At 41.2% G+C, this 26,559-nt stretch overlaps 1 protein-coding gene across 1 annotated transcript in view; it reads left to right on the top strand.

Moving 5' to 3' along the window:
• fgf11a (fibroblast growth factor 11a) overlaps positions 1-26,559 on the top strand; it is a gene marked incomplete at both ends in the record, with an annotated part of 116,873 nt that overhangs the window by 54,567 nt on the left and 35,747 nt on the right. The window contains 2 exons of the mRNA XM_083993204.1: positions 4,508-4,618; positions 23,823-23,926. Of these exons, the coding sequence (XP_083849330.1) occupies positions 4,508-4,618; positions 23,823-23,926 (215 nt within the window). The remainder of the gene's footprint in view (positions 1-4,507; positions 4,619-23,822; positions 23,927-26,559) is intronic.

Here is a 26,559-nt window from a genome sequence, read left to right as displayed (position 1 = left end):
TTATTTTGACCCTGTCAGTCAAAATGATAAAGAAAAAGTCTAGCGCAAGTTCTGGGAAACCAAATCTTAGCCAGAGGCCACACTAATTTTTGTGACCTGAACATTAATTTTACCATTAAGATTAGATGAAGAAAAGATTTGCTGCATGTACTATAATTTTCAGTATTTATTCGTATCAAAAATTGCTCCAAACCACATCTTAATAAGTACAATAAACTGTGCAGGAGTCTTTGAAATTCTGTGTAAAACAGCACAACCTCCAGGATGCTGTCATGGATACAATCCATCCTGTTTTCCAGTTTTAACTTTGACAAGAAAAACAAAAAGCTTCACAATCCTAATCCTAATTTCTACATATAGTCCTGTTGCTTTAACAGAACATTTACCTGCACGACAAGTAATGTTGGTCATCCAAGTGTCATCTTCTGACAAACGACTATAAGCACAACTTTATTCAGCCAAACTCTGGCGGTCCATGACTTACTAGAAGTTACAATCTAATTCACCCTTTCGCTTTCTGCAGCTCATCTGTGACAGGCGACAATAAAACCGCTCAGTTGCAGAAGCTGCTCTGGACGTGTATCAGTCATCTGAGACTCAGCAGGCGACTCTGTGACCTCAGACATCAGTCGCATCAATCATGTGTGACAGGTGGAAGCACACACATAGTGCACAACCATTTCAAAATAAAAGCTAATTTAAATAATTTATTAGATAAAAAAAAAAAAGCCTTATCAGTAAATAAGTCTAATGTGTCTTTGATATTGCAGCAGGACGGAGCGGTTCCAGGGACTTGGTCAGGTCCACAGGTCTGAACTAATGGCTTTAACTCCCATTGGAGCAATGAATAATTAATAACTATACATGTGTTTGTGAGGAATCGAAGAAAGATCATATCCATCAGTCAATACCATCATTAATATAGATGTTTGTTTATCTATAATACATTTCTCACTTCTCATTTTCTATTCAGGGGCTTAACATAAGAATTTCCCTCTGGGGATCAATAAAGTCAATTCTGATTCTGTTTTTCATAATAAAACTACACTCTTTGTTCCTGCTATTACTCCACAACTAACTCCTTTAGGTTATTTCAGCTGAATGTCCTCCTATAGATCCATAGGTTATAGATCTATCCACCTATAACAAGAACAGGAGTAAATCATGTGTAGAGTTTCTCAAGTGGGAATAATGTTAGGTTGCCCTGTTATTGCCAAGATGCCAAAACAAAAGTGAGGATTTGGTTGCATTATGGGAAAAGGATCCAAAAAGCTTTTGCTTCAGCTGTCTAACTAAAATACTAAGTTGTTATGCTCCTTTGAGGCAGATTGCAGTTGTAGTAGAATTAAAAAAAAAAAAGTGTTAAATGTGATTTAAATAAGCCTGTACTGAAATATATATAAAAAAAAAAAGGTTGAAAGATAAACTTTACTCCGGAAATCCCACGAAGAGATTTATTTGCGTTACATCATCGTTTTCCGTGCACGTCGGGGACAATTTAAAGGCTCTGTGTGAGTGTAAACGCCAGGCGGAATATCAGCAGTGCATGTCTCTCTCGCTCTCTCTCCCTCTCTTTCACACACACGCACACACACGCACACACACACACACACACCCCTGCTGTCAACCGAGGGCCAACTGCCAGCTGCCCCCGTACTTCTCTGTCCTCATCCATATTTGATGCGTCTCATTAAAACTTGATTGTGGAAACACTTCAGCATTCTGACATTCCTTCTGATCCACTATTTAGTCTCCCTCAGCACTTCGGGGTGAAAGAGCCCCCACAGTCATGCGTGTGCAGCCTGAGAAGAGAAAAACACAAACACGAGGTCAGAGAGAAAGACTCGTCAGCTTCTCTGGATGGAGACCCCCCCCCCCCCCTATCTCCCCCTCGAACCGGCTCGCTGAAACAAACCGAGTAAATGACGACAGTTGGGTATTTGAGAGAGGAGTAAACAGACGACAGGAGACGCTTCATTAAACTTTCAGCGCGGCCATGAGCGTGTTTGTTTCTCGGGCTTTTAGCGCTAAGAGAGCTAATAAGAAACTGAGATAACAACACGGTTTTAGAGTGTTGCTGTACTGTAGTTAGCATTAGCAGCTGTTCACAAAGCACTCAGGAAGAAATGTAAGTTCAGCATCGCACCGCATTCCTTTACTCCTCCAACAGCTGCACACGCTCTGATACCAAATCACTGTGGTGTCAGAGGAGTCCTGATGAAGTGGCTGTTGCTGGTCATGCAACAATGGCCGAAGCTCCTCGCAAGGCTGCAGGGCTCCACACTAACTTGTTTTTACTTGGAGCACAGTCAGTGACCCCCTGAATTAAAATTTTAACAGTGCAAGCAGAAAATTTAGGGGCGCACACCGTAAATCAACTCACATTTCCTTTTCATTCATGATCCTCACACACATTGTCCTGCCACCTGAGAGATTAGATTCGTTTGAGTACAGCTCTCCTTATTTCACCAGTGTTAAAGGGATACTTCACCCAAAATCGATAATTCACCAATCATCTACTCACCATCATGCCAGGGAAGGGTTTGGAGAACTTTCAGAGTTATCAAAACACTTTTGGAGTTCCAGGGGGGGGTCCGGGTGGCAACGGATTTTCATATAATGGTGGCGGATAGTGCTCACTTTTGAATTGTCCAAAACACACATCCAAATACCTCCATACTGCTCGTCTGTACTGACAAAAAAATAATTAGATCTCTGTTTTTGTCCTTGTTGTAGCAGTAGCTCCCAGTGGCTCTGTTGATGTTTGTGCACATGCGCGAGATTTGCTGCAAGATGTTCGTTCGTCGTTGTAAACGATTGGATGTATGATGTAAACACAGAAGAACATCTTGATTAAAAAATAAGCACTATCTGCCAGCATTATATGAAAATCTGTTGCCAGCCAGACCCCCCCCCCCCCCCCCCCCCCCCGGAACTCCAAAAGCGTTTTGATAACTCCGAAGGTTTTACAAACCCTTCCCTGGCTTGATGGTGAGTATAAAATTGGTGAATTATTGATTTTGGGTGAAGTATCCCTTTAAGTAAAAAATAAAAAAGGGCACATTTACTGGTTGCACACATGCAAATAGATGCAGACTTGCACATTCTCAAATTGTAGGGCAAGTAATTTGTAAGTGTTGGGGTCTGTACCTGTGCTGCTGTGATACAGAATCTGATGTATAGATTCATATGTAGAGTATCCAGCTCAGTAATGGTCGGCTATTTCATGCATAATCAGTCCTGCACTCAGCTCAGTCAGGTTCACATTAACGATGTGGAAACACTGGCATTCATGTCTGTACACCTAAGTGCAGTTGTTATTTCTTATGTACCTCACCGTTGTGTTTCTTTTTTTATGTACCGATGTCATTGTGTATCTTTTATTGTTTTTTAACGCTTTAGGAGAGATGGACCTCTCATTAAGAAGCATCTTTAATAAAGTATGAATTGAATTGAATTGTATTGAATTGATGGGCAAAATGCCCCCATATAGGGACAGTCTGGTTGGCAAACAGCGGTTAAAGGAATAGTTCAACTTTTTTTTTTACATTCAGGGACAGTTTTTCAGCAAGCAGTCTCTGTATTTACCTCTAAAACAACACATTTCATTATTATCTCATAGTGTGGTGAATGTGCAGGTCACAACTTGTCCACCAGAGCGTTTTGGAGAGTTGTTGGATTGTGTATTTGATGAGTTTGATGAGGGAAACCAAGAAGCCTCCGTAGCGTAGCTCTGAGCAGCTCACGGCTCTGCTCCGCCGTTCTAAAAATAGCTTGCACCGACAAATAAAGGTAACGAACCTACTGCTATGACTATAGCGATTATGGCAATGGGCCAATTTGCCAAATTGTTGAACTATCCCTTTAATGCTAACGCGTTAACACTGGCTGTGTAGAAGTAGCAAAAAAGCTCATTTGAATTCCCATCTGTTCATTTTCAACTGTACTCTTGGAAGCACCTGACCCCAGACACCCCAGAAGGAAATTAATTATGATGAAGTGACAGTTAAGTTGTGAATTTAACATAAAGACATCGCCTCATTTATTTTGAAATTAACTAAAAATTTAAAGCATAAAAAACTGAAATTATAATGACAGAGCATTTCACAAGTCTGCAATGTAAAGCAAAAATGAACTGAGGCAGTGAAACACATGCAAACCTACAGTACCACTAGTTGTGTGTGATATGCACTTGGTGGAAAACACACACACACACACACACAAAATGAGCAGCTTGCCTTCCTCAGGTGAACCTGTCTAAGAAAGATGCTCCTTTTCTGCAGACACCGAGGTCCCATCAATCCTGCTGAAAGCCACTGTCACACACACACTGCACTGTTTGACTGTCTGACAGTGTAAATATCAAGACCCTCCTGTTGTTTAGTCAACGTGTACCCTCACAGGCAGGTGTGTGCATTAACATATATGTGCACCGATGTGTGTGTGTGTGTCTGTGTGTGTGTTTCTGGGTGCTAACGGTGTGTTTAACCCTGTGTTTGCTCTGCAGAGCCCCAGCTGAAGGGCATCGTCACGCGGCTCTACTGCCGACACGGCTTCTACCTCCAGATGCTGCCGGATGGCACCATGGAAGGCACAAAGGACGAAAGCAGCTCCTTCTGTAAGTGAACAATCAGACACACGCACACGTTGTCAGTTAGTCCCATCGAGCCGCACATCCCGTAGTTCAGTCTGTGATTTGCGACAGAGGACAGTTAGAGGAGGTAAAGGCTTCCTGGTAAGACGGTCACGTCTCCCAACGTCTCAACGGCACACGGATGCACAGAACCGCGGCCGCCCGTGCTCTCCGGTTTGATTCGCGCTAGGATCAATCAGGCTGAAAATGTATGCAGACTTGGCGCGGCGCTCTGGGCGGACGCCAGCTAAATGGGATGCGTTCACGTTACGTAATAAATCACAGCAGATCCCTGGCACGGCCCAAGCCTCCCATACACATGTTTTTAATTGTTTTGCTTACAGTCATTCTGACCTTTAAAGTACAAGCCTCGTGTAGCTATGAATAACTTATATGTCTGAGTGTATTCAGTGTAGGTACTATACTATAGGTATGTGTGCACGCGCAATCCACCTATAGCAGGAGATGATGTTCCCAACATCATATCTCAGGCTCTAGATCAGTACGACTTTGAGATCCAAATAATATTTTTTTAACAGTGCACCTAAATGTGAAAACACATTATAGAGAACCAACATGTCTTCTGGTGGCCACTGTGTCTCAATCATTTTTCATTCTGGATAAAGGTCACAACAGGTAATGTTTAAAAATGATCTCTATACTGAATCAATCCAGTAGATAGATGATGACCAGATTCCTTTTTTTGTTTTGTTTTCTAATCAATGATGACACCATGAGCCCACATCAGTAAAAGGTCATCAATCACAATTTTCCTGACTGATCAGTAGCCGTGTTTATATGGACACGAATACTCAGAATAAAATAGGAATAAATGTGGATCCGAATAAAACTGCGTCATGTAAACACCTTGATTTGAAAATGTTAATCTCAACAGGTTCATTCACAACAGAAATGATCTGATATCTGTCTGTGAGGGTCCTGCATAGCCGACCCCTTTGCATGGATCGCAGGAGAGGTATAAACCGCTGCGGCTGCAGTTAAATTAAGGAGCAAACCAGAAACAAAAGTAACGTTTGCAGCACATGATACAGATCCATTGTGATCAGAGGAGGCAACAGGCACATAGAGAGAGAAGGTAAGCACAGGTAAACTTCACTGCGCATGTCACAGTGAATTTATTCTGATTAACTGCTTGATGCATGTACACACGCATTTTAATGGGATCACTTTATAAACAGTGAAGTCGGAATTTCCGATCAGAATGATTATAGTAAGACTGTAAAGAAAAAATGCACATAACCTTTATTTAACCAGGTTTGTCCCATTGAGATCCAAGATCTCTTTTGCAAGAGAGACCTGGCCAAGAATGGCACATTAATGATAGACAAAAAAGAAAGAAACAAATAGAATACAAATAACAATTGAAAAAATTATCAAAATTAGTTAAAATAATTTACAAGATTAGTCAAGCATTTGCACTCAAATAAAATATTTGCACTCCTGAAGCCTTGATGTAATGGAATTTATCATGGACTTGAATACATTCAGAGATACCAGACTTTGGAGTTTGAGCTCTGACTGCAAAATGTTTCATGTACTCGGAGCAGAAAATCTAAAAGCTTTTTTCCCTATTTCTGTTCTCACCTTAGGAACAGTAAAATGACAAAAATTCTGTGTGATTCTGAGTGGAGACTGTAGGCCCTATTATTCAAGATTAAAAGATATGATAAATAAGATGGAATCATCTCAAGAATAGCCTTGTAAATCATGACTAGTGATATTCTGATTTGAAATAGTTATTGTAAAGTAATGTATAAAAAATATTGATGAAAAGAAAAACCCAATCCAATCGAACATGTCAAGATAGTTTGGTCTAAAAGTGTTGGAGTGGAGGAAGTGGTTGAGGTAGCTGCAGGTGATAACAGCTGTTGGCTGCAGCACCAGGAGATAAAGGGCTCATATTATGTATGTGCATGTATTTTTTCTCCACAGTGCTTGAACATTTTTATCTTAGCAACAGCAAACACAGAAACACCACAGCTCACCGTGTGAGGGGTCATCACCCGGGTGATTACTGACTAAAAAACATCATATCCCATGATAACCTCAGAGTCCCTGGACTCCCTCCAACCCTCCCAGAATGATCAATATTGTATTATAGGATATCCCTGATGTGGCAAGACAGCATTTTTTTTTTTTCCTGTCCAAACACCAGTTTGGACGGAAAACACGAAGTTAGCACAATTTTGGATTTACAATCTACAGAGAGGAGGAAAATAATCACAGCTCCTCTCAGTTGTGGTTTCCCTCTGTAAAGTTTGTATTTCAGCACTTTATGAGGATGTCAGAAACATGTGGCAGCAGCGCTTTTACCACAACCTGGATTTAACCTTGAGCTATTTATTCAGAGATTTCCCCTCGGTATTTGTTCTAGAAAAAAAAAAAAAAATGAACAGAGTATTTTATGTAACTTGGACCTGGAATTATGTTCATTTAAACTTAGATGATGTTGAGGAAAGTTGTAAGTGAGCAGGTAAGGGCCCGTAAACCCTCCATTCACATCTGCTGGGCCGAATTAGAACTCCAGAAAGCTCCACGGCAGCTGATTAGACCTGCTCTCCCCTCTGCTCTCTCCCTCTTATGTAACCAACCGCACACCTACACCCAGGCAAACATCGCTGCAACGCTGAACTTTAAACATTCTCGTGTCCAATCTGAAATATTCATCACATAATACCGCAGGGCAAATCCGAAGGCGAACAGGGCTCATTTCCAGATGGATGTAAAGACTTTGCTGTTGCGTAACAACCTTTCTTCTGGTGCGTCGGGGTGTTAAACATCAGTCGGTGTGGCGGTGAGGGGGCCACCCCACAAAGTGTTTGTGTGGGTGTATGACTTAGCGTTCGTTTTATAACAACTATAATTCCATCAATCCCAGGAATCTGGTTTAATACCGTCCTGGGTTCTTTTGTATTCTCAGGGGACAGCGTGTGTGTGTGCGCGTGTGTGAGGTTGACAAGTAAGTCCCGCGAAACTCATGAATTGTGCACTTTTTTTTCTTTTTATCTGAGTCGGATTATTTATTCATTCATGCAGGAAAAGTTGAGTGATTGACATCATTGTAACTGAGTATCAATCAGCAGCACAATCATCTACCTGGCTGCGCTGAATATTGAAAGGGTAGAAATAGCTGTGTGAGCATGCAGTGCACCTCTGGAAGAACGTGTGTGTGTGTGTGTGTGTGTGTGTGTGTGTGTGTGTGTGTGTGTGTGTGTGTGTGTGTGTGTGTGTGTGTGTGTGTGTGTGTGTGTGTGTGTGTGTGTGTGTGAGGCGGACTGTCAGGCTTATCTTCAGCAGTCTCCTGGGGAGAAGAGACTCACTGTATAATGCAAACTGGCCTGGAACCAGACAGCTTTCAGTTTCACTCCATTTCAATTGCGGCTCCAATTCCCTACTAAAATCTCCCCCCTCTCTGCTTTTTGACGGCCGGCGGACGTCGTGTTTTTTTTTTACTAACTGTATCAACAAAGTGCTTCCTACTTTGACATTAACTACTTTTGGATGACTGGACTAACCTGCTTTGGGGATCGTGGGGCAAAAGAAAAGAGCAGCTGTGTCTCTGAACGCCTGTTCCTCCCCCCCTGCTCTCTCTTTATCCAGTCAATGTGACCACACATTTGTTAGGACATAATTTGATTCAATATAAATTGATACAGGGATATGTACTTAGTAAGGAAAGTATCAGCTTAAATATGGCTGTGGATCTGAATCAGGACTTAAAGCTCTGCAGACTCATAAAGGAGATAAAACTAAAGTCTGAGGAGGTAATTAAGCAGGATGCACCTTAGTGCCCTTATCACCTCAGCTGATATTCATTAACACATTACCAGACTCCTTTATCTCATCTTCTCCTCCTGATAGGTGACTCTGATCTGTTCTTTCTAATGGCTCTTACAGGATCGTTCAGTCTGGGGTCTTATCGTATCCTTTGTTGTATTTGGCGCAGCCACATGATCTGTTTTTATTGCCAAGAGCAGTAAAGGTCAGTTTACAGCACAAGGAACTTGATGTGGTGTCAGGCGCAGACACAAAAATACCAATGTGGTAACACTTTATTTGATGCCTATCTCTATAACACATACTTACAATGAGTTATAATGCAGTTATAGCACTGTGTAACTATAGTTAAACACTCATAAATGATCATAATGCTTTATAACAATAAGCATACCACATTATAGAGCATCATAACTGTTATAATACTTTATTATGTGTTATGCTTATTGTTATAAAGCCTTATGGTAATTTATGAGTGTTTATAATGATAGTTACACATGTTTATAAGCAAATTATAACACATTATAACTATATTTATAATGCATTATCAATGTTGGCATTATCAGTGAGTTACTAACAATTATAATGTATTATAAAACCTGAACTTATAACTTATGATAAAATGCTTCATAGTGTGTTATGATTATTGTTATGAAGCATTATGATCATTTATGAGTCTTTATGACTATAGTTATACAGTGCTATAACTGCATTATAACTCATAAGTATGGTTATAATTCGTTATAGAGATAGGCGTCAAATAAAGTCTTACCAAAAAGGTAAATAAAGTAATATAGAATAAAATAAAATAGAATAAATTAAAAAAAATATTCTAGTGCAAAAAATATGCATATACTATATACAATTTAGGATTTATATAAAATAGAATAGAATAAAGATAAATATAGATACAGTACAGAATACAGAAAAGGTCCATCAAAGTTCCACTGATGCATCTCTCCTTGAAGCATGATGTTGCTAACAAATATTGTATTAGCAGTGTTGGGGAGTAACAAATTGTAGCCTAAGTTAATTACTAAATTTTACTTTACTGGGGGAATATGTGTGATTAAATTACAGTTGCTTTTGGAAATTCCCATGGTTACAATTTCAGTTACATTTGAATAATCGCCACAAAATCTCAGATTTATCTAATTATTTATTGCGTGTGCAGCTTGATTTAGACACTGATGCTTCTGATTGGCTCTTTCTGGTCATGTGCCACTCTGCTGCTCAACCTGCTAGCGGAACCGTCTGTCAGTCAGCAGTCAGATTGTTCTTCTTTGACACCAAGCTAAGATGTTCACGGTTTCATTTCAAGTTTAATAGGAAGCATACACTGATTTGATTGGATTTGCCCAAATTACATTGACCGCTGAGAAAGATTACATACAGATCTATATGTTAAAGCAGATATCACTGGCACGGCCGTTTCGGCTAATGCTGCGTTCAAGGCAGGCTTTTGAAACCGTAAGTTACAGCTTCAAGTCACAACTACGACTTGGTAGCGTTCCAGGTAACCCGTAGCTCGTGTTTTTACCATCCTGTTGTCTGTGAAAGTTCCCTATAACGGCCACTCGTAACTTCCGACCCCTGAACTCGTACCAGATCGAACTGGTATGACTTCACAGGAAGGAAAAACACAAAGTACGAGTTTCCTTGAACGCACCATGAGTTAGCAGCCCCCGCCCTTGTCAGGCATCAATTGGTCCTCTTGCTACGTCACCACATTCACGCGCATCCCTTGGCTGCACACACAGCCCTTCATGCCGTTCTCTCTTCTCATTGGATAACACTTGTATCCCACAAGGAAAATTTTCTCCTCGGGTTACAGCAGAGCAGAGTGACGGAGAGACTCGTGTTTAGGCTGAAATACTTCATGTAAGTGATTGCTGACGGAAAATAGGACTATTTAGGACTTATATTAACAAAAACATTCCACTGATATCTGCTTTAAGATGATGAAAGATATTAAATGTATGCAGCTGTTCTCACAGTAAAAAGAGGTACTGAAGTTCAATCTTATGGAGTCTTTTAATATATTGTCTTTATGTTGTCTGAAAGGTTAACAATTGAGAGCATTCATTCATAATTAAGAAAAGTAATCAAAAAGTAATCAAATGCAATTAGTTACACTTTGAGAAAGTAATTGTTGCACTACTATTCCATAATTGTACCCTCTCCTTTTTCTTTGTTCTAACTTTTAATTGTGACCAAAAACATTTACAAAGTAATCTTCCCAACACTGTGTATTAGCAGTGACCTTCAAATTTGCTGATTCGGTCCAACGTCACTTAGCAACAGTGGGCAGACATTAGGAAGGTCCTGACTCACAACTTACTGTCCACTGAAATGTCTCTATCCAAGAACTGTGATGTCCCCTCTTCAGACTGAGAGTCCTGAGGCTTGTAACCTACATGTAACTGTCATCACCCCCCTTCACCTTCCAGCCTCCTCAAAACCAGAGCACGCAGTAATTATGCACCCCACTGCAGTGCACGCCAAGTAAGCCAAAAAATGGGCTAAATCAGTAGCAAAGTGGATGAATAATTAAAGGAGCAACAGTGCAACTCATGTCTGAGGCTTCTGTCCTGATGGACTGGTTGTCTGGTCACTGATCACCTCCCATGGTGAAGCTGAATCTCTGCACACCGAGATAAACACACGACGCCCACTAACGTGTAAACACACCGTTTCAGGGCACACGCAGCACTGCCGTGACCCGGTGCAGTGTCCCCCCCCCCCCGATTGCAACATTATGGTGTACCGACAAAAACTTATGGGCTACAATAATATCATATTGTCAAAGTTGTTTATTGATAAGACCAGCTGACTGAGACACTTTAGAGGGTTTATTATTTATGGCCTTTTTCTCAGCTTGACTCAGTTTTTTTTTAAAATAATAATAATAATAATACATTTAATTTGTTGGCGCATTTCAAGGCATTCAAGGTTGCCTTACACATAGATAACAGAAAACATTGGAACAGTACAGTACCAAATTATACGAATAGAAATATACAAATAGCAAACAAGCAGAACATACAAATAGCAAAATAAACTTGCAAGTAATAAACATACAGAACATACAAATACAGGCGGCTAAACGGATGGATGAACTATTGGGATTAAAGGGAGTAGGCAGTTTTGAAGAGGTGTGTCTTGAGGTGTGACTTGCAGGTAGCAACCGAGTCCAGATTACGGATGTGTAGTGGGAGAGTGTTCCAAAGTCTGGGAGCTGAGCAGCTAAAAGCACCAGCACCAAAAGAACTAAGTTTGAACGGGGGTGTGGTGAGCAGAGCAGCAGATGAGGAACGTAGTGGACGAGGGGGGATATACAGTATGTGTTTCCCTTGCTTTTTCTGCTTTTACACAAGCACTCGAGCACGATGTCCGATACGAGAATCAAACCAGCTAATTTTAAGAACACACCGGCAACAGTGCCCTGATCTGTATACTGACTGTTGTTCGTAATCGAGGTGCAGACAAGTGAGTTTGGAGCTGATGAGAGGATCGAAAAAAGAGAGCGAGACGACGTGGCCGTAGCGGCCGTCAGGGCCGTTGTACAGGGGAGAAAGGTGATGATAATTCTAGGGGCCCAGCGCCCAGTAGTCCCCAGTAGTCTAATCTTTGTATGACTGAATTATTCTGCATAAGACCCTGACTGATACTCATAGTAAAGCTGCATTAGCATCAAAACAAAGTAGGCTAAACAAAAAATGATAATACGTAGTCTAAGAAAAAAAAGTGGAAAAGTCAGGGGTTGGGGCCCATTTTAGTATTCTTCAGGGGCCCCAGAATTCCTAGCAACAGCCCTGGCCGCCGTACAGTTACAACCCCGCCTACGCTGAGGACAAACTATACTGCACTCGGTTTAGGTCCTTTTCCATCAAGGCTGAGTTCTTCAGAGTCAAGTCAAACCGAGTAGAGCTGTGAAATGGGTGCAAAGTTCTATAGTACTGTAACTGGTATATTATTATTGTGCATCTGCCCCAATACTGAAACAGTGGCAGCAATAAATTAGTCGTGGCGGGCCGCCATGACAAAACGCATATAGGGGAAACCCTGCAGTGTAATGACAGCAAGCTAATGACCTCCAGAGGGGAGCCTGGAGGAACAAGGGGGGGAAGGTCACATCTCTGCCCCCATCCTGCCCCCTCTCCTCCCGGCCCTGACCGGCTGTGTTCACCTCCTGGTTCTCCACTCAGCCAGGCAGGACTTTGAAGGACGAGGCTGATGCCGGGGACAAAAAGATGGAAGTCAGTATACGGAATCCCTGAGGGGATGTAGCGGAACGGAAAGTGACAAGAGTAGCTTTTGTAGCTTTTGTATGGACTCGCAACACTTTTTTTTTTTTTTTTTTTTAAACCAAGTTCCCTCAGGGCTTCCATAACTAGGTGATGGAGGAAGTTGTCAGGAAGCTGGAAGTGACTGGGTATTAAAGCAAAAAAAAAAAAAAAAAAAGCGACAAAAGGATAAGAGGATCAGAGAGAAGAAGAGGAAGAGAAAGAGGGCACAGTGGAACACGCCAGAGAAAACTGAGCCAGCGAGACAAGACGGGCTGGCAGAGGAAAAGAGAAGAGGTTAAAGGGAGGAGGGGGAAAAATGTGTGGATGACAGAGAGAAAAGGTAGAGGGGGGGAGAGGGAGCGATGGGGACCAGGAGGAGCAGCTGGCACGGAGCTGATGGCTCCTCCATCACTGTGTCTCCCCCCTCTGGTGGGAGGTCAGAGGAGTTGCCACCCCAGCTCCTCCTGGCCTGCTCCTCTCCCCTCTCTCCTCTCTTCTCTCTCCTCTCTCCTTCTCTGCTCTTGGCTTCTGTGAAATACGGCTGGAAGAGGAGCGAAGGAAGAGGAGCGAAGGAAGGAAGCAAGAGAATGGCGAGGCTGTTAAGATTAATTATCTGTTTACTGTGGGAGAGGGAGCAGTTAAAGGATGAAACTGGTGTTTTTGCACGTTTTACCCTTTTTACTACGAGTCACTTATTCTTTAATGCACTTTTTAGACTTCAGGGCAGCTCAAGGTTTCTATTCACCCAATTATATAGTGAAACAGAGCTTGAAAAGACAAAACAGTTACTTAGATAGATTTTTAACTTATATTTTATTCATGTGCTGTAGCTATTTTAAAGGAAGCAAACCCCGTCAGTGATCAAGCATCTGACATCCTGAAAGTTTGGACCAATTCCTTAAAGTCACACTTCTACCACTGCTTAAAATTGATTCATAAATAACAAATTCAACAAGCCTGTACTGTACATAGGCCTGCCTCAGTTATTACATAATCGCCTGATCGCAATCATTTGAGCTGACCGCAATCATTTTGCATGATGGTGAAAATGGTTTCCATTTATCTGTATAAAAACAGCTGGATGAAACTAGCAGAAATGTCATATTTCATATTTCATTTCATTTATTTATTTATTGAGTTGGGACAATGCACATTCATCAACATTGATGCATTAAGCATCAGTGTAAATGCAGACTTAGCATAACTGCTCAATTTCAGCCGTAGTCCCAAGGCAGGTTTCCATTTCCATTTCCTCACTGTTTTCACCATTTGAGGTTTGACTGGTGTCTATTTTAATGACACAACATTGACCCATTAACAAGTGTGGGTAATGTAGATTCATCCACATTAATATGATACTTTTTTATAACCAAATACAAACTCCTTGTTGCCCCTTTAAATTTTGTTTAGGCTTATAGGCTACTATCTGTGGCATAAAATGATCAGAAAAAGACAATTCAATTGTTAATCACTTATTGTTATGCCAATTAATCATCAACTAAAATGTCATGCTTGTGACAGCCCTATGTACAGAGGTATATGCGTAGCATTTACTGTGATTGTGTATTAAAGCCACTGAAGCATTTTTTCATTTGATTGCAGCACGTTGCAAATGATTGATATGGGATATGTTTCCAAGCTATATTTTACACAAAGCTTCATCATGGCTACAGACCACTGAATAATGTACGTATGATATTTTTTGTACGTCCTACAATATTATAACAGGAAAAATAGACAACATTGATGACATTCTGAAAAAAATATGAGTAGACCAGACAGAGGGTGGGAAATTACTTCTTTAAAGCCCCTGGAAACTATTTTCCAAAAGTGTTTCTCTAAAGGATTAAATATTCATGAGTGAAGGAGCGAGAGTCACAGCTAGTAATTATTTATAGGTATTATTTATTTAGACATTTGATTGACTGAGCTGGTAACTAAAGTAAACAACATGACATCTGACTCCAATGGTTTCAAGTGGGATGTGGAACCCTGTGACATCGCCTTTTACCACCTCCATCCCTCCAATCAGAACCAGTTGATGTGGAAAATAGAATACAACAAAAAAGTACAGAAATTGCTATATATACGACGGAGTATTAGGGCCACATTGAGAAGAAAAAAAATACACAGACTTTGAGAATAAAGGCGTAAATTTACAAGAATAAAGTCGTAAATTTGCGAGAATAAAGTTGTACATTTCCTACGAGAAAAAGTCATAACATTACAAGAATAAAGTCGTAAATTTACGAGAATAAAGTCGTACATTTCCTACGAGAAAAAGTCATAACATTACGAGAATAAAGTCGTACATTTACGAGAATAAAGTCGTACATTTACGAGAATAAAGTCGTACATTTACGAGAATAAAGTGGTACATTTCCTACGAGAAAAAGTCATAACATTACAAGAATAAAATCGTAAATGTACGAGAATAAAGTCGTACATTTCTTACGAGAATAAAGTCTCGAAGTTTATGATTTTTTTGTGGCTCTAATACTCGTCGTATAAATGGAATAACCAAAAAAAAAAAAGTTGAAACTTTCCCAGATTATTTTGCGGGGATCACAGCTCATGGTAAGAGAAAGATTGAGAAAATAGGTTTTTAGGGTTTTTTAAATGTTCATTCCATAATCTGTGTCCATGTAGGGGTTAATCCGAGTGTAAAATGGGACCGAGACATTAGTCTGAATCCCACGGCAACAAAAGTGGTGTCAGGTGACAGAATCTGTCACTGAAAAGGAGATAGATTAAGAAATAGACAGGCTTAGGAGACGATCTCAAAAGGAGCTGAAGGAAGATTAAAAAATTCATAAAAAGAAAGCAGGGGGCAGAATAAATGTAGTGTAAGAGTTGACAGATGGAGCTGCTGGTGTGGATGTCTGTGGATTTGGGCTCTGAGTTGTGTCTCTTGAAGAGGAGGAAATGAGACAAGGAGACGGACAAAGAGGGAAGAAAGAGATGAAAGCGTATTGACTGTGTGTGTACATGGGAAAGCCATAAGGAGGAGCCTGATTCCCTCACTACCATCCACTGTAATTACCATCTCCCACTGTTGGAGGGAAATTTTTGGACTTATCTCTGTCTGTGCTCTGGAACAAGTCTGCCCCGTCTCTCTCTCCGTCTAACTTTCCCCCAGTGCTCGATAACGGCGCTTTGCAGAGGGCAGAGAGACAAGAATTCAAAGAGTTGAAAGGAGACGAGGGAAACTTTGCTCCGTGTGAGAGCTGCAGCATTCAAGGAGGGGGGAAAGAAAAAAAAAAAAAGAAGAAGCGAACATCGAAAGCGAAAGCTGTCTCAGCCAGATGAGGAGGAAAGGTAAAAGAGGAGCAGATCGGGCTCACGAGGATGAGAAGAAGAGCATGAGGAATACCAAACAGAGGAGGCGAAGACAAGAAGACGGAGTGATGAAGAGACAGACAGAGAGGGCTGCAGGGCAAAATAGGACAAAGATGAATGGACGGGGATGGGAGAGTATTGGTTTCAGAAGTCTGAGAGAAAGACAGCAGCCGGCCAGGGAATTGAAAAGGGAACAAATAAGGGAGAAAAATGGAGAGATGTATAAAAGAAAAAGAAAAAACCACAGTGAGAAAAGAAAAGCGTTGTTAATTCATGACAAGACGGGGTGAAAAGACAGAAAGCACCAGGGAAAGGAGAGGAGAAGAAGATGAAGAAAAAGAAGGGGGGGAAAAGACAGATGGAGTGAAAGGAAAGACAGATAAAGGCACAAGGAAATCAGTTGTGGAGAGGAAAGCCTGGGGGAGAAGGTGGAAGTTAAATAACAGAATGAAGGTAGTTGTTGTCAGAGCCATCCACCACCAGGGAAATCAGGCGTGAAGCTCAGCGACAAGTCATTTAATCTACTATTGAGTCTTTAAAGCTCATTTTTACTGCAACACAAATGACAGTGTGTGAACGGACACAGGCTGTTGCAAATCAGCCCGTTTTCCTGATCCCAGAGCTGCGGCCTGTCCTGTTCCAAGATGTCACTTATTATAAAGTAGATATGAGTATTTAAAAATAATATTAAATATTAGAAACAATAACATACTAAACATCACATTAACTGTCATTTATTAGCTTACCATGCAGTTTAGGATCTAATTGTTTCTGTATTAAAGCTATTACAGTATAACCTCTTTTGAACAGATGCTTTTAACCCTCCTGTTGTCCTTCTGGGTCAAATTGACCCAATGTGTTCCCTTCCTCCATCCTTCCTTCCTTCCTTCCTTTCTTCCTTCTTTCCACAATCCTTTTTCCCTTCCTTCCTTCCTCTTTTGATCAAATTGATTTGTTCCCTCACTCCATCTTTCCTTCCTTTTTCCCTTCTTCCTTCCTTGAACGAATCTGTTCCCTCCCTCCATCTTTCTTTCCTTCCCTTTTCCCTTCCTTCTTTCCACAATCTTTTTTTCCATCCCTCCCTCCCTCCCTCCCTCCCTCCCTTCCTTCCTTCCTTCCTTCCTTCCCTTCGTCCTTACTTCTTCCTTCCTTTTTGACCCAATTGACCCAATCTGCTCCCTCCCTCCATCTATCTTTCCTTCCTTTTTCCCTTCCTTCTTTATCTTTCCCTTCCTTCCTTCCTTCCTTCCTTCCTTCCTTCCTTCCTTCCTTCCTTCCTTCCTTCCTTCCTTCCTTCCTTCCTTCCTTCCTTCCTTCCTTCCTTCCGTCCTTCCTTCCTAGACCCAGGAGGAAAACAGGAGGGTTAAGACAAATCAGAGAAGGGTTTAAATATCTATTAAATGTTGACATTCACTTTTTTCTTCTTTTAGAAAATTATGTATATTAAGATTATTCTTATGCAGGTTTAAAAGACAGAAAAAAACAAACAAAAAAACAACACAGATTTACGTAATATGAATCAGTCCTAAGTGTATAACAACATTTAAGTATAGTATCCTCATTAAGTGAACAGTTGTGGTTCAGTGAAGCAGGTGGATGATGGAAACTCTGGGTTAAATCTTCCAAAAAAAAAAAAAAACTTAGAGGTCACAGTGGTGACGGCGAGGCAGCGGGGTGGGGTCTCTGACAGTCTGAGAAAGTCGACGAAAAAGATGAGAACAGGAAGCGGAAAAGAGAATAAAAGATGAAAAGACCGTTATTGAATATTTACCAGTACAGTATGTGATATGAGATTAGATGATACAGTATTAGCTGCACTTGGGGACAGCCAAACAGGTTATTAGTTATAAGTATCACAATGCTTACACACTACACCCCCATACACACACCTGTTGGAGCACCAAAGCCGTCCTGTATCCCTACTCAGGAAGTGCATCCATTGAAGGACGCAGCCCATGAAGGTGTAGCTTTGTCCCTCTACATACTGCACCACCTAACTCCCCGTTTTTGACGCCTATGCAAACTTCCACATCACAATGCTCTTATCCAGTCAGCTCATTCACACGGAGGAGGAGGGGGGGGAGAACAGAATAAAGAATGGCGGCCGCCCGTTCGTCCGGAAGCTAAACTCTGTGTGACTCCTCACAGATGACTGTAATCCTCTTCTCATTCCGGTGGCGACCAACTGGGCCACACAGTCCAACACTGCAGAGCGGCAGCGCAGTGTGCAGGCCTGCAGATGCCCTCTGAACAGCTTAACTTTGTGTCCCGCTATACCGCCTCCACCTCCTCCTCTCCCCTCATCCCCATCTCCACTTTCTCCTTGTTTATTTATTGTGTAGACGATCTCCAGCCTCAAATTGACTCGTGGGATTGATTTGGCAACACCCTTCTCCCTCCCCTTCATTTCCCTCCCCTCTTCTCCTTTCCCCTCTCCCTCAAAAGACTTTTGATTAATCTAGCGGCTCCCAGCTCACTCTGAGTAGCAGAGGGAAAAAAAGAAAAGAAAAGAGAAAAAGGAGTCAAACAGAAGGACAGACAGAGGGATGAGGGGGAAAGGGAAAACCAAAGAGAGACGGTACACTTCTATTATTCAGGCAGAAAGTTATGTGATCTATATGATAAGACGTCTCTTTTTGACTGAGGGACGGGAATGAAGGCAAACTCTTTGAGCAAACAGAGAGATACTGTATGTAGACGGAGAGGAGGAGAGAGGGCTGAGGGGAAACAGAAGCCATTACTGCCGCTGTGCCTGTCAACTCTCCATCTCTCACACACAACATTTGTGGTTTACATTGGTAAAAGTGGCAAAGTTAACAATGAAATACTTAGACAACTTCAAAACAGTGGCTCCCTGATGTCAGACAGCAGCAGATAAAAGAAAAGTTGACAGTTTTAGCTGGTGATGGTTTTTTTGGCCAATAGGAAAACAGTGATGGAAGCGATTCAGAAGTTGATGAAAACATAACTTTCTTCTTTTTTTTAATATATATTTTGGGGCTTTTTTTGCCTTTATTTGATAGTAGGCTATAGTTGAGAGAGAAAGGAAGTGTGGAGGCAGAGAGAGGGGGAATGACATGCCCGATGCGGGATTCGGCTGCAGCGAGGAGGACTGTAGCCTCTGCATATGGGGCGCCTGCTCAACCCACTGAGCCACACGGCGCCCCGAAAACATAACTTTTTACAATTTTAAACTTAATTGGTTTTAAATTTAAGAGCAATTCAAAAGGATCCCAAATGAGCAGTTGATACATTAAACTTAAAGACGGAGGCCAAAGCTGTTTGTCCCTGGTTAAACACCAGCACCAGGTCCAGTTAATAATAATAAACTATGTGTTTTCTTTTCTTTCTTTTTTTTTAAGTATATTTTTTGGCCTTTTTTCCTTTAATTGATAGGATAGTTGAGAGAAGCAGAGAGACGGATGACATGCAGCAAAGGGCCACCAGATTCGGGATTCAACCCGGGGCCCGCTGCAGCGAGGACTGTAGCCTCTGCATATGTGGTTCCTGCTCAACCCACTGAGCTGTACGGCGCCCCCTGTATGTGTCATTTTCAAAATTAAAACATAAATAATTGTCAACTAAAACACATATAGAAAAACCACATGAACTTTGCATGTGAATCGCATGTGGTTCTTCACATGTGAAAAATGTTGCACATGTGAATCATATTATTTGCACATGGGAAACATGTGGTTTTTGGCCCAATTGTGATGTGATCACATGTTACCATATGTGTTACCATGTAGAGCACATGTGTAAAACATGTTACCACATATGGAAAATGGGTTCACATGGGAATTCACATGTGATTCACATAAAATTGGGCCAAAACCACGTTTCCCATGTGCAAATAACGTGATTCCCATGTGCAGATTTTGTCACATGTGAATCACATGTGAAGTTCATGTGGTTTTTCTGTAAGCTTTTTCAGATAGTATTATAGATTGTGACAGTCAGAAAAATTTATTGCTCAAGTGAAGCGTACGTCTGGACCCTCAGCCTGAGTCTGGACCATACACCTCTATATTTGGGCAGATTCCAGCTGTTTCCAGCTGTTTTCCTCCCATGTTGGCTAAAAGCCTGAAAATATTTGTACAATACACCTGAGCTGGTCCTGATGTGGACGTAGCTCCTGTCAATCATGCTGTGTATGAGCCAGATCTGGGCCAGGGCACTGTCAACTGTGGCAGTACATGGCTCTAATTTGTTTGGCTCAAATTTTCCAGTCATTGTGTAATTGTGTAATTGTAATGTATTGTTTGAATCACTCAGTTTGGGCCCGTCACGTGACCAACATGTACACTGTAAATTGTAGTAATCCAGTGTGGCCCCCGAAATCACTCCACAGTGCTGTTCCTGAGGGCTGGAGATAAACACGCTGTTTAATCCTTCTTACACTTATGCTCTTGTATTTTTTAGTATCGCTCTTACCACAGCCACACTCACACCACTTCAACATGCAGAGATAAGAAAGCCTATGAGAAACTCTCATTTCATCACTGAGGGCAGTGCAGGGTTGTGTGTGTGTGTGTGTGGTGGCTGTTTACTCTGTGTGTGTATGTGTCTGATTGTGCAGCAGGTTATGTGAGGTCATCATCACCACAGCGCACTTGTGTATGTAAGAGAGGAAAAGAAGGTGTGTGTGTGTGTGCTCTCTATTTGTCATCCTGCCCATGGTCTTTGGTGACACCTTGTTCATTTGCGAAACCGACTGTTTGAGATGCAGTGATCGATCGGGCAAATAGAAGCACAGCCCTGAGGATAGAGATGGAGGGGGGGGTAGAGGGGGGTGACATGTATGTGCAGTTTTCATTACAGGCATTTGCCCCTTCAACCTGGACACATCACTATCTTGACTGTTCTATTGAATCCACTCCGGAGTCTTTAAAGGGATAGTTCAACATTTTGGCAAATTGGCCCATTGCCATAATCCCTATAGTTTTAGGAGTATATAGTATAGTTTTAGGTATAGTTTTAGGAGCTATGAGATAATAACGGAACGTTAAGAGATGGAGTTGTTGTCGAGGTAAATTCATGCAATTCTGCTGATGCGCATTCCTGTCAGGGGCAGTATTTCGGCAAGTAGTCTCTGCATTTGCCTTGAAAACAACTCTGTCTCATAACGTTCTGTTATTTTCTCATAGCGTGGTGAATGTGCAGGTCACAACTTGTCCACCAGAGCGTTTTGGAGTTGTTGGATTGTGTATTTGATGAGTTTGATGAGGGAAACCAAGAAATCCTATTAGCCTCCGTAGCGTAGCTCTGAGCAGCTCGCGGCTCTGCTCCGCTGTTCTAAAATAGCTTGCACTGACAATTAAAGGTAACGAACCTACTGCTAATACTATAAGAATTATAGCAATGGCCCAATTTTGCCTAACCCTATCCCTTTAATGTGAATAGATGGTAAAGTCTCACATCGGCAGCAGTTTATTCATCCAATAATTATATTCTCCGAATTAAAAATGTAACAGAAACAATCCGTGGCTTCTGATCTTTATGTGCACTTTGCACTATTTAACAGAAGAATAAACTATTCTTGGAGGTGAACATTCTTCCTCCATCACAGACTTCCAGCCTCCGTATCATGCCTCGTACCATACATCACATGTGACTTAACTTCCATCCATTATGTTGGCAGAACTTCTGATTTGAAATTGATTTGTCTAATAGCAACTAATGGCTCCATGAATCTAAAACATGCTCCCGAGGAATCAGTCATCTTGACATCCAGGCCGTCACCTCATAATGTAAACCTGTAATTTGCCAAAGTAAATCACAGTTATACTAGTTTTTGTATGTTTGTTGTTGTATGTGTGTGTGTGTTTTTGTTTTTACCAGAAAGAAAATGGTCCACTTACATTTTCTAGAGGCTGTAACTGCACCTTATTGTCTTCGTAAGCAGATTTTCTGAGCTGTCCATGACCAAGCAGATTGATTAAGACCATTAGATGTGGTTGAAAGCTCAGAAGAAAGTAAGTTGACCTTGAGTTTTGGTCAAAATACTTTATTACCGTACTATTTCAGGGCATAGTGACGGTGGAAATTCACATTGCTAATCTAATTCATATAATTAGATGAAAAAAGATGCTCTCAAATCAGTTTAAGGCTTAGCCTGGTTCTGTCCAAAGCTAAATAAACCTTTCTAACTATCATATCTAAAGATCATTAATTACACTCTGTTTGGTTTAATCCTCAAAAAAATGTAAAAATGATCTAAAAGAAGTACTTTTACAGTGATTAGTAGTGAGAAAGTTTTATAAAACATGGTTATGCAACAAATCTGAAACTCCTCATCTGTCTCATCCCTGATCCAACCCTCCAACCCACCGCGGGGACACTGAACATCATGGTAGCATTTGGTCATCATGGCAACATGACCACGGAGCAGCTGGGAGCCGGAGGCCGTTTTGTCAGTGTCACTCAAGTTGTCACATCTTATGAAGCACAGTTTTGGATGACACACTTTAAGCCAACACACTCCAGAGATATACAGCTTTGGAAAAAATTAAGAGACCACTCCCAAAATGATCAGTTTCTCTGGTTTTACTATTTATAGGTATGTGTTTGAGTAAAATTATTATTTATTTTTTTTGTTTTATTCTATGAACTACTGACAACATTTCTCCCAAAATTGAAAAAAAAAAGGTAATTTAGAGCTTTTATTGGCTGAAAATGACGAAACTAGTCTAAATAACAAAAAATATCAAGTCTTTTCAGACCTTGAATAATAATAATGCAAAGAAAACATGTTCATATTTATTCTTAAACAACACAGCAAACATATCTTAACTCAGGAAGAGTTTATAAATTAGTTTTTGTGTGATAATGTCAATGTTTAATCCCAGCAGTGGTTTTTATAATCTTCCTATAAAACCAGATGTGGTTCAGGTGATGACATCATCAGTGTCTCATTAAGTAGAATGAGTTATGTTTGTGTTGGTATTAAAAAAAGAAAGAAAAGAATGACTGTCATACATGTTGCTTTTATGAAAGTGGTCTCTTATTTTTTTCCAGAGCTGTATATACGAAGAGAAACACACACACACATGCACAAATACCTTACTGGGACGTCCAGAAGCGCCGTGTGTGTACATGAACGGGGACAAATTATACGGGAACATGCGACATACTTGTAATGGCAGATTTAAACACTCACACATACACACACACACTCATAAATACACAGTGAGTGCTGCTCCAGTAGCCGGGCTGCAGATAGTTTATATGGAGAGCTATGCACATAAGAAATCCAAGGTTCCACAGGAGAGGATTCAGCGAAGTGCATTACAAAGTGCTGTTTACTGTGTCGGGACGGAGGAAATGAATTCAAAGCATGCTCAGGAGATGTCACTTTCTAATGTACTGTATTCTTAAATCTCTCTGCTAAGCTATGCTGTCTCTCTATCTCTCTTTCCCTCTCTCCCTCTCTCTTTCTCTCCTGCAGGGGAATTCTCCTCCCTGTCACTCCTGGGTTTGTCTGCCCTCTGGTGTACCATCAACCAGACTCTCCTCCTCCTAAATCTCCCCCTGTTTAATCCCTCCTTCCTTCCTTCACTCACTCTCCTTTTCACGCGCTTCCCATTCCCGCCTCTGACAGATATACTGTACAACAGGGAGGATGAAATAGGAGACAGCTCGGAAGCAATTGTTTTTTTTATGCCACAAAGAAGCACTGTGAGGCTTTAGGAGAAAGAATGATTGCTCTAACACAACTCCTCCATGTCTGTATTTTTTATTTTTTATTTTTTTATTTTTTACAGTGCAGTTCAACTTGATTCCTGTGGGGCTCAGGATAGTGGCCATCCAGAGCACCAAGACAGGGCTCTATGTCGCCATGAACAGCGAGGGCTACCTCTACACTTCGGTACGGTCAGCACCTGCCTTTAAACATTTAATTTGTGATTTCATTACAGCTTGCCTTGACTGAAAAACTGCCACCACACTGCTGACTTTACTTTTTTTTTTGGTTTTACAGTGTGTCACAGCTGCACATGCATGTCGGTGACGGTGTTGTAGTGTTTGCTGAAGCGGTGGTAACTGTTTTTGATCGTCTGGGACACATTACTTCATGTTGCCTTTTAAAGTTAAAGAAGAAAGACACAGGCCACTTCATGTATTATTGATTCTTCTATCAGAGAGTTTAAATCTGCTCTGTAACCTACCACACATTGCGCTGCACATTATCCCTGCTCCAATACTATTACACAGTGCAGGAGATTATGATAAAGCTGCTGTGAATGTCTTGCAAAAGCTAAATTAAGCAGAGTTAGTGTATGAACATGTATCTATGCCTCATCTGCTCCATTATGCATTGGTTTTATAGCCATGCTTATAACCAATACAATTCACACCAGACAAACTGGTATAGAGTAGCAAATTTTAGGATTCGTAAACATCCCATATCTAACATATTTTATCTAAAGTTTTAAGAGGAGATGTAAAACTACCTCAGAGTAGTTTTACATCTCCTCTCAGGCTTCTGGTAACAACAGCTCAGCGAGCCAATCAGAAAAGACACATTTCTGAGTCTCTGTGGGCGGGGCTTGCAGCATGGCTTGGAGTGGTGGCTTTTTTGTGACATCACAAAGTTACAGAAGTCGCTATGGCTCATTTTGAGACTTTACATGCTGTGTGTGACACAAAGTCCCCTCATTTGTCCTCTACAAATAGCAAATCCTTAAACTGCTCAAACTATATCACATAATTTATTGTTTGATGTAAAATGCAAGTGCCATTTTCCTTCCTTTTCACCAGGGTAACACAACCTGGGGTAATATTGTAACAAAACTGAGACCACACCACAACATGTGCATCTATGTTAGTTTATTGTGCATGTTCCAACGCTAAAGCATCTCCCTATGATTCAGTATGAATAAAAAAAACTCAACAATGATGGCCAAATGAAGAACAGTGACAGTGGTGTGGATCCTTAGATTAGAAGAGCTTTAAAGAACATATAACATATAATACCAATGAATGCTGTACATGTATGAATGGAAACCTTCAGCAGGTCAGAAGCTGCTCATAATCCATGTATAATTCCAGGTATGGGTCACACTTAATAAAACAACAAAGGTAAAAGGTGTTAGAATCATCCCCACCCCTGTCGGTCATTGTTTGACTAGCACCAGTATGGTGGTTTGAAATGAACATCAATGAAATGACTCGCATTTTAACTAAGAACCTGCTCTTTCATCTTAGACAAGTTACTTAATTCAAACTTCAACCATAATATAGACCTGGTCCAAAACATTAGTTTCTTAACCTAAAAAATGTTTTTGGCTCTAAAACCTACACACTTCTTCATACAGCCATGCAAATTCACATGCAATGTCAGGGAAGGAGTGGTCACACATGATATTGATCACATACCTCTAATGTTTCCCGTATTGGTGAAAATGGTGCTATTACAACCACCCCTGGCCTCCCTTATTATGTCATTTTCCCTTAGGAATAAATCTTATTCGATGTAATATTACAAACAAAGTCACCTGATAACCCCAGCACACTGTCATCAGCCTCGCCTCCACACTATGATGTCATCTGAATTTATCTGTGAGTCTCTTTCTCTTTTCCACCACACAACACTTCTCCTTGTTGCTCTCACAAGTGACAGTAGGAGTCTGAGGTGGTAACATCTCAAACTGTGCTGTCTGTGCATCAAAACGCTTCCCGCCCGCGGTCACGCCAGCACTTGTACGCTACGACTGTATGAAACGGCTCACACGACTCTTCCCGAGAGTTGCCGCGCATTGATGTGCAGAGAGAGGCGGATTTGAGAGGTAGATGGAAGAGCAGATGAAGAGACAGAGGGATAGATCAGAGTGCACTCTATCAGGGTGCAGAGAAAAGCTCTTTTTTTTTCTCCCCCCAGCCCGTTTCCTCGTGGCACGCAGGCATAGCGTGTGAGATCTTGTTTGAAGTGCATCGGCGCGCTCACTTCAAAGTCCATCCAACACTGCCTGCATGCATACTGCTGGAGACAAGGAGGAGGAGGGAGGGGGGATGCTGGGTTTCTCTCAGGTGCTACGATGGAAAGAACACATGCGCTGTTAACACACAACAAGTCATCTCTCAGTCCCTAATTCTATAGCAGCTCCTCACTCTGCCACAAACTGCAGTGAGATGTGACAGAATTCTTGTTTCCTCAAGTTCAAAGCCTCTCTCGGCCCAGAAATCACATAACACGACATAAACTAGTTGGCAAGTCTGGCTTGGATCGGGTTTCCTGTTGCCTCCTGAGTTTTGCCGCTTCATGTTTGATGAGGAAAACATCCCATCAAACTCAATTCAAACAACTCAGTTTACAATTCAAGAGCCACAGTTTCTAGTCTCTACTTGTGGTTAAAGGGAGATTTCATTATATCTAACTCAGTTGCTCTTATGGTACGACAGAGTATTAGGGCCACATTGGCAAATAAAAAAAAACTTCGAGAATAAAGTCATAAATGTACGACTTTATTCTCATAAATTTACGACTTTATTCTCGTAATGTTA

The sequence above is a fragment of the Trachurus trachurus genome, assembly GCF_905171665.1.
Source record: "Trachurus trachurus genome assembly, chromosome: 18".
Taxonomy (NCBI): Eukaryota; Metazoa; Chordata; class Actinopteri; order Carangiformes; family Carangidae; genus Trachurus; species Trachurus trachurus.
Note: the sequence above shows the minus strand (reverse complement) of the source record. Positions and strands in the feature narration are given on the sequence as shown.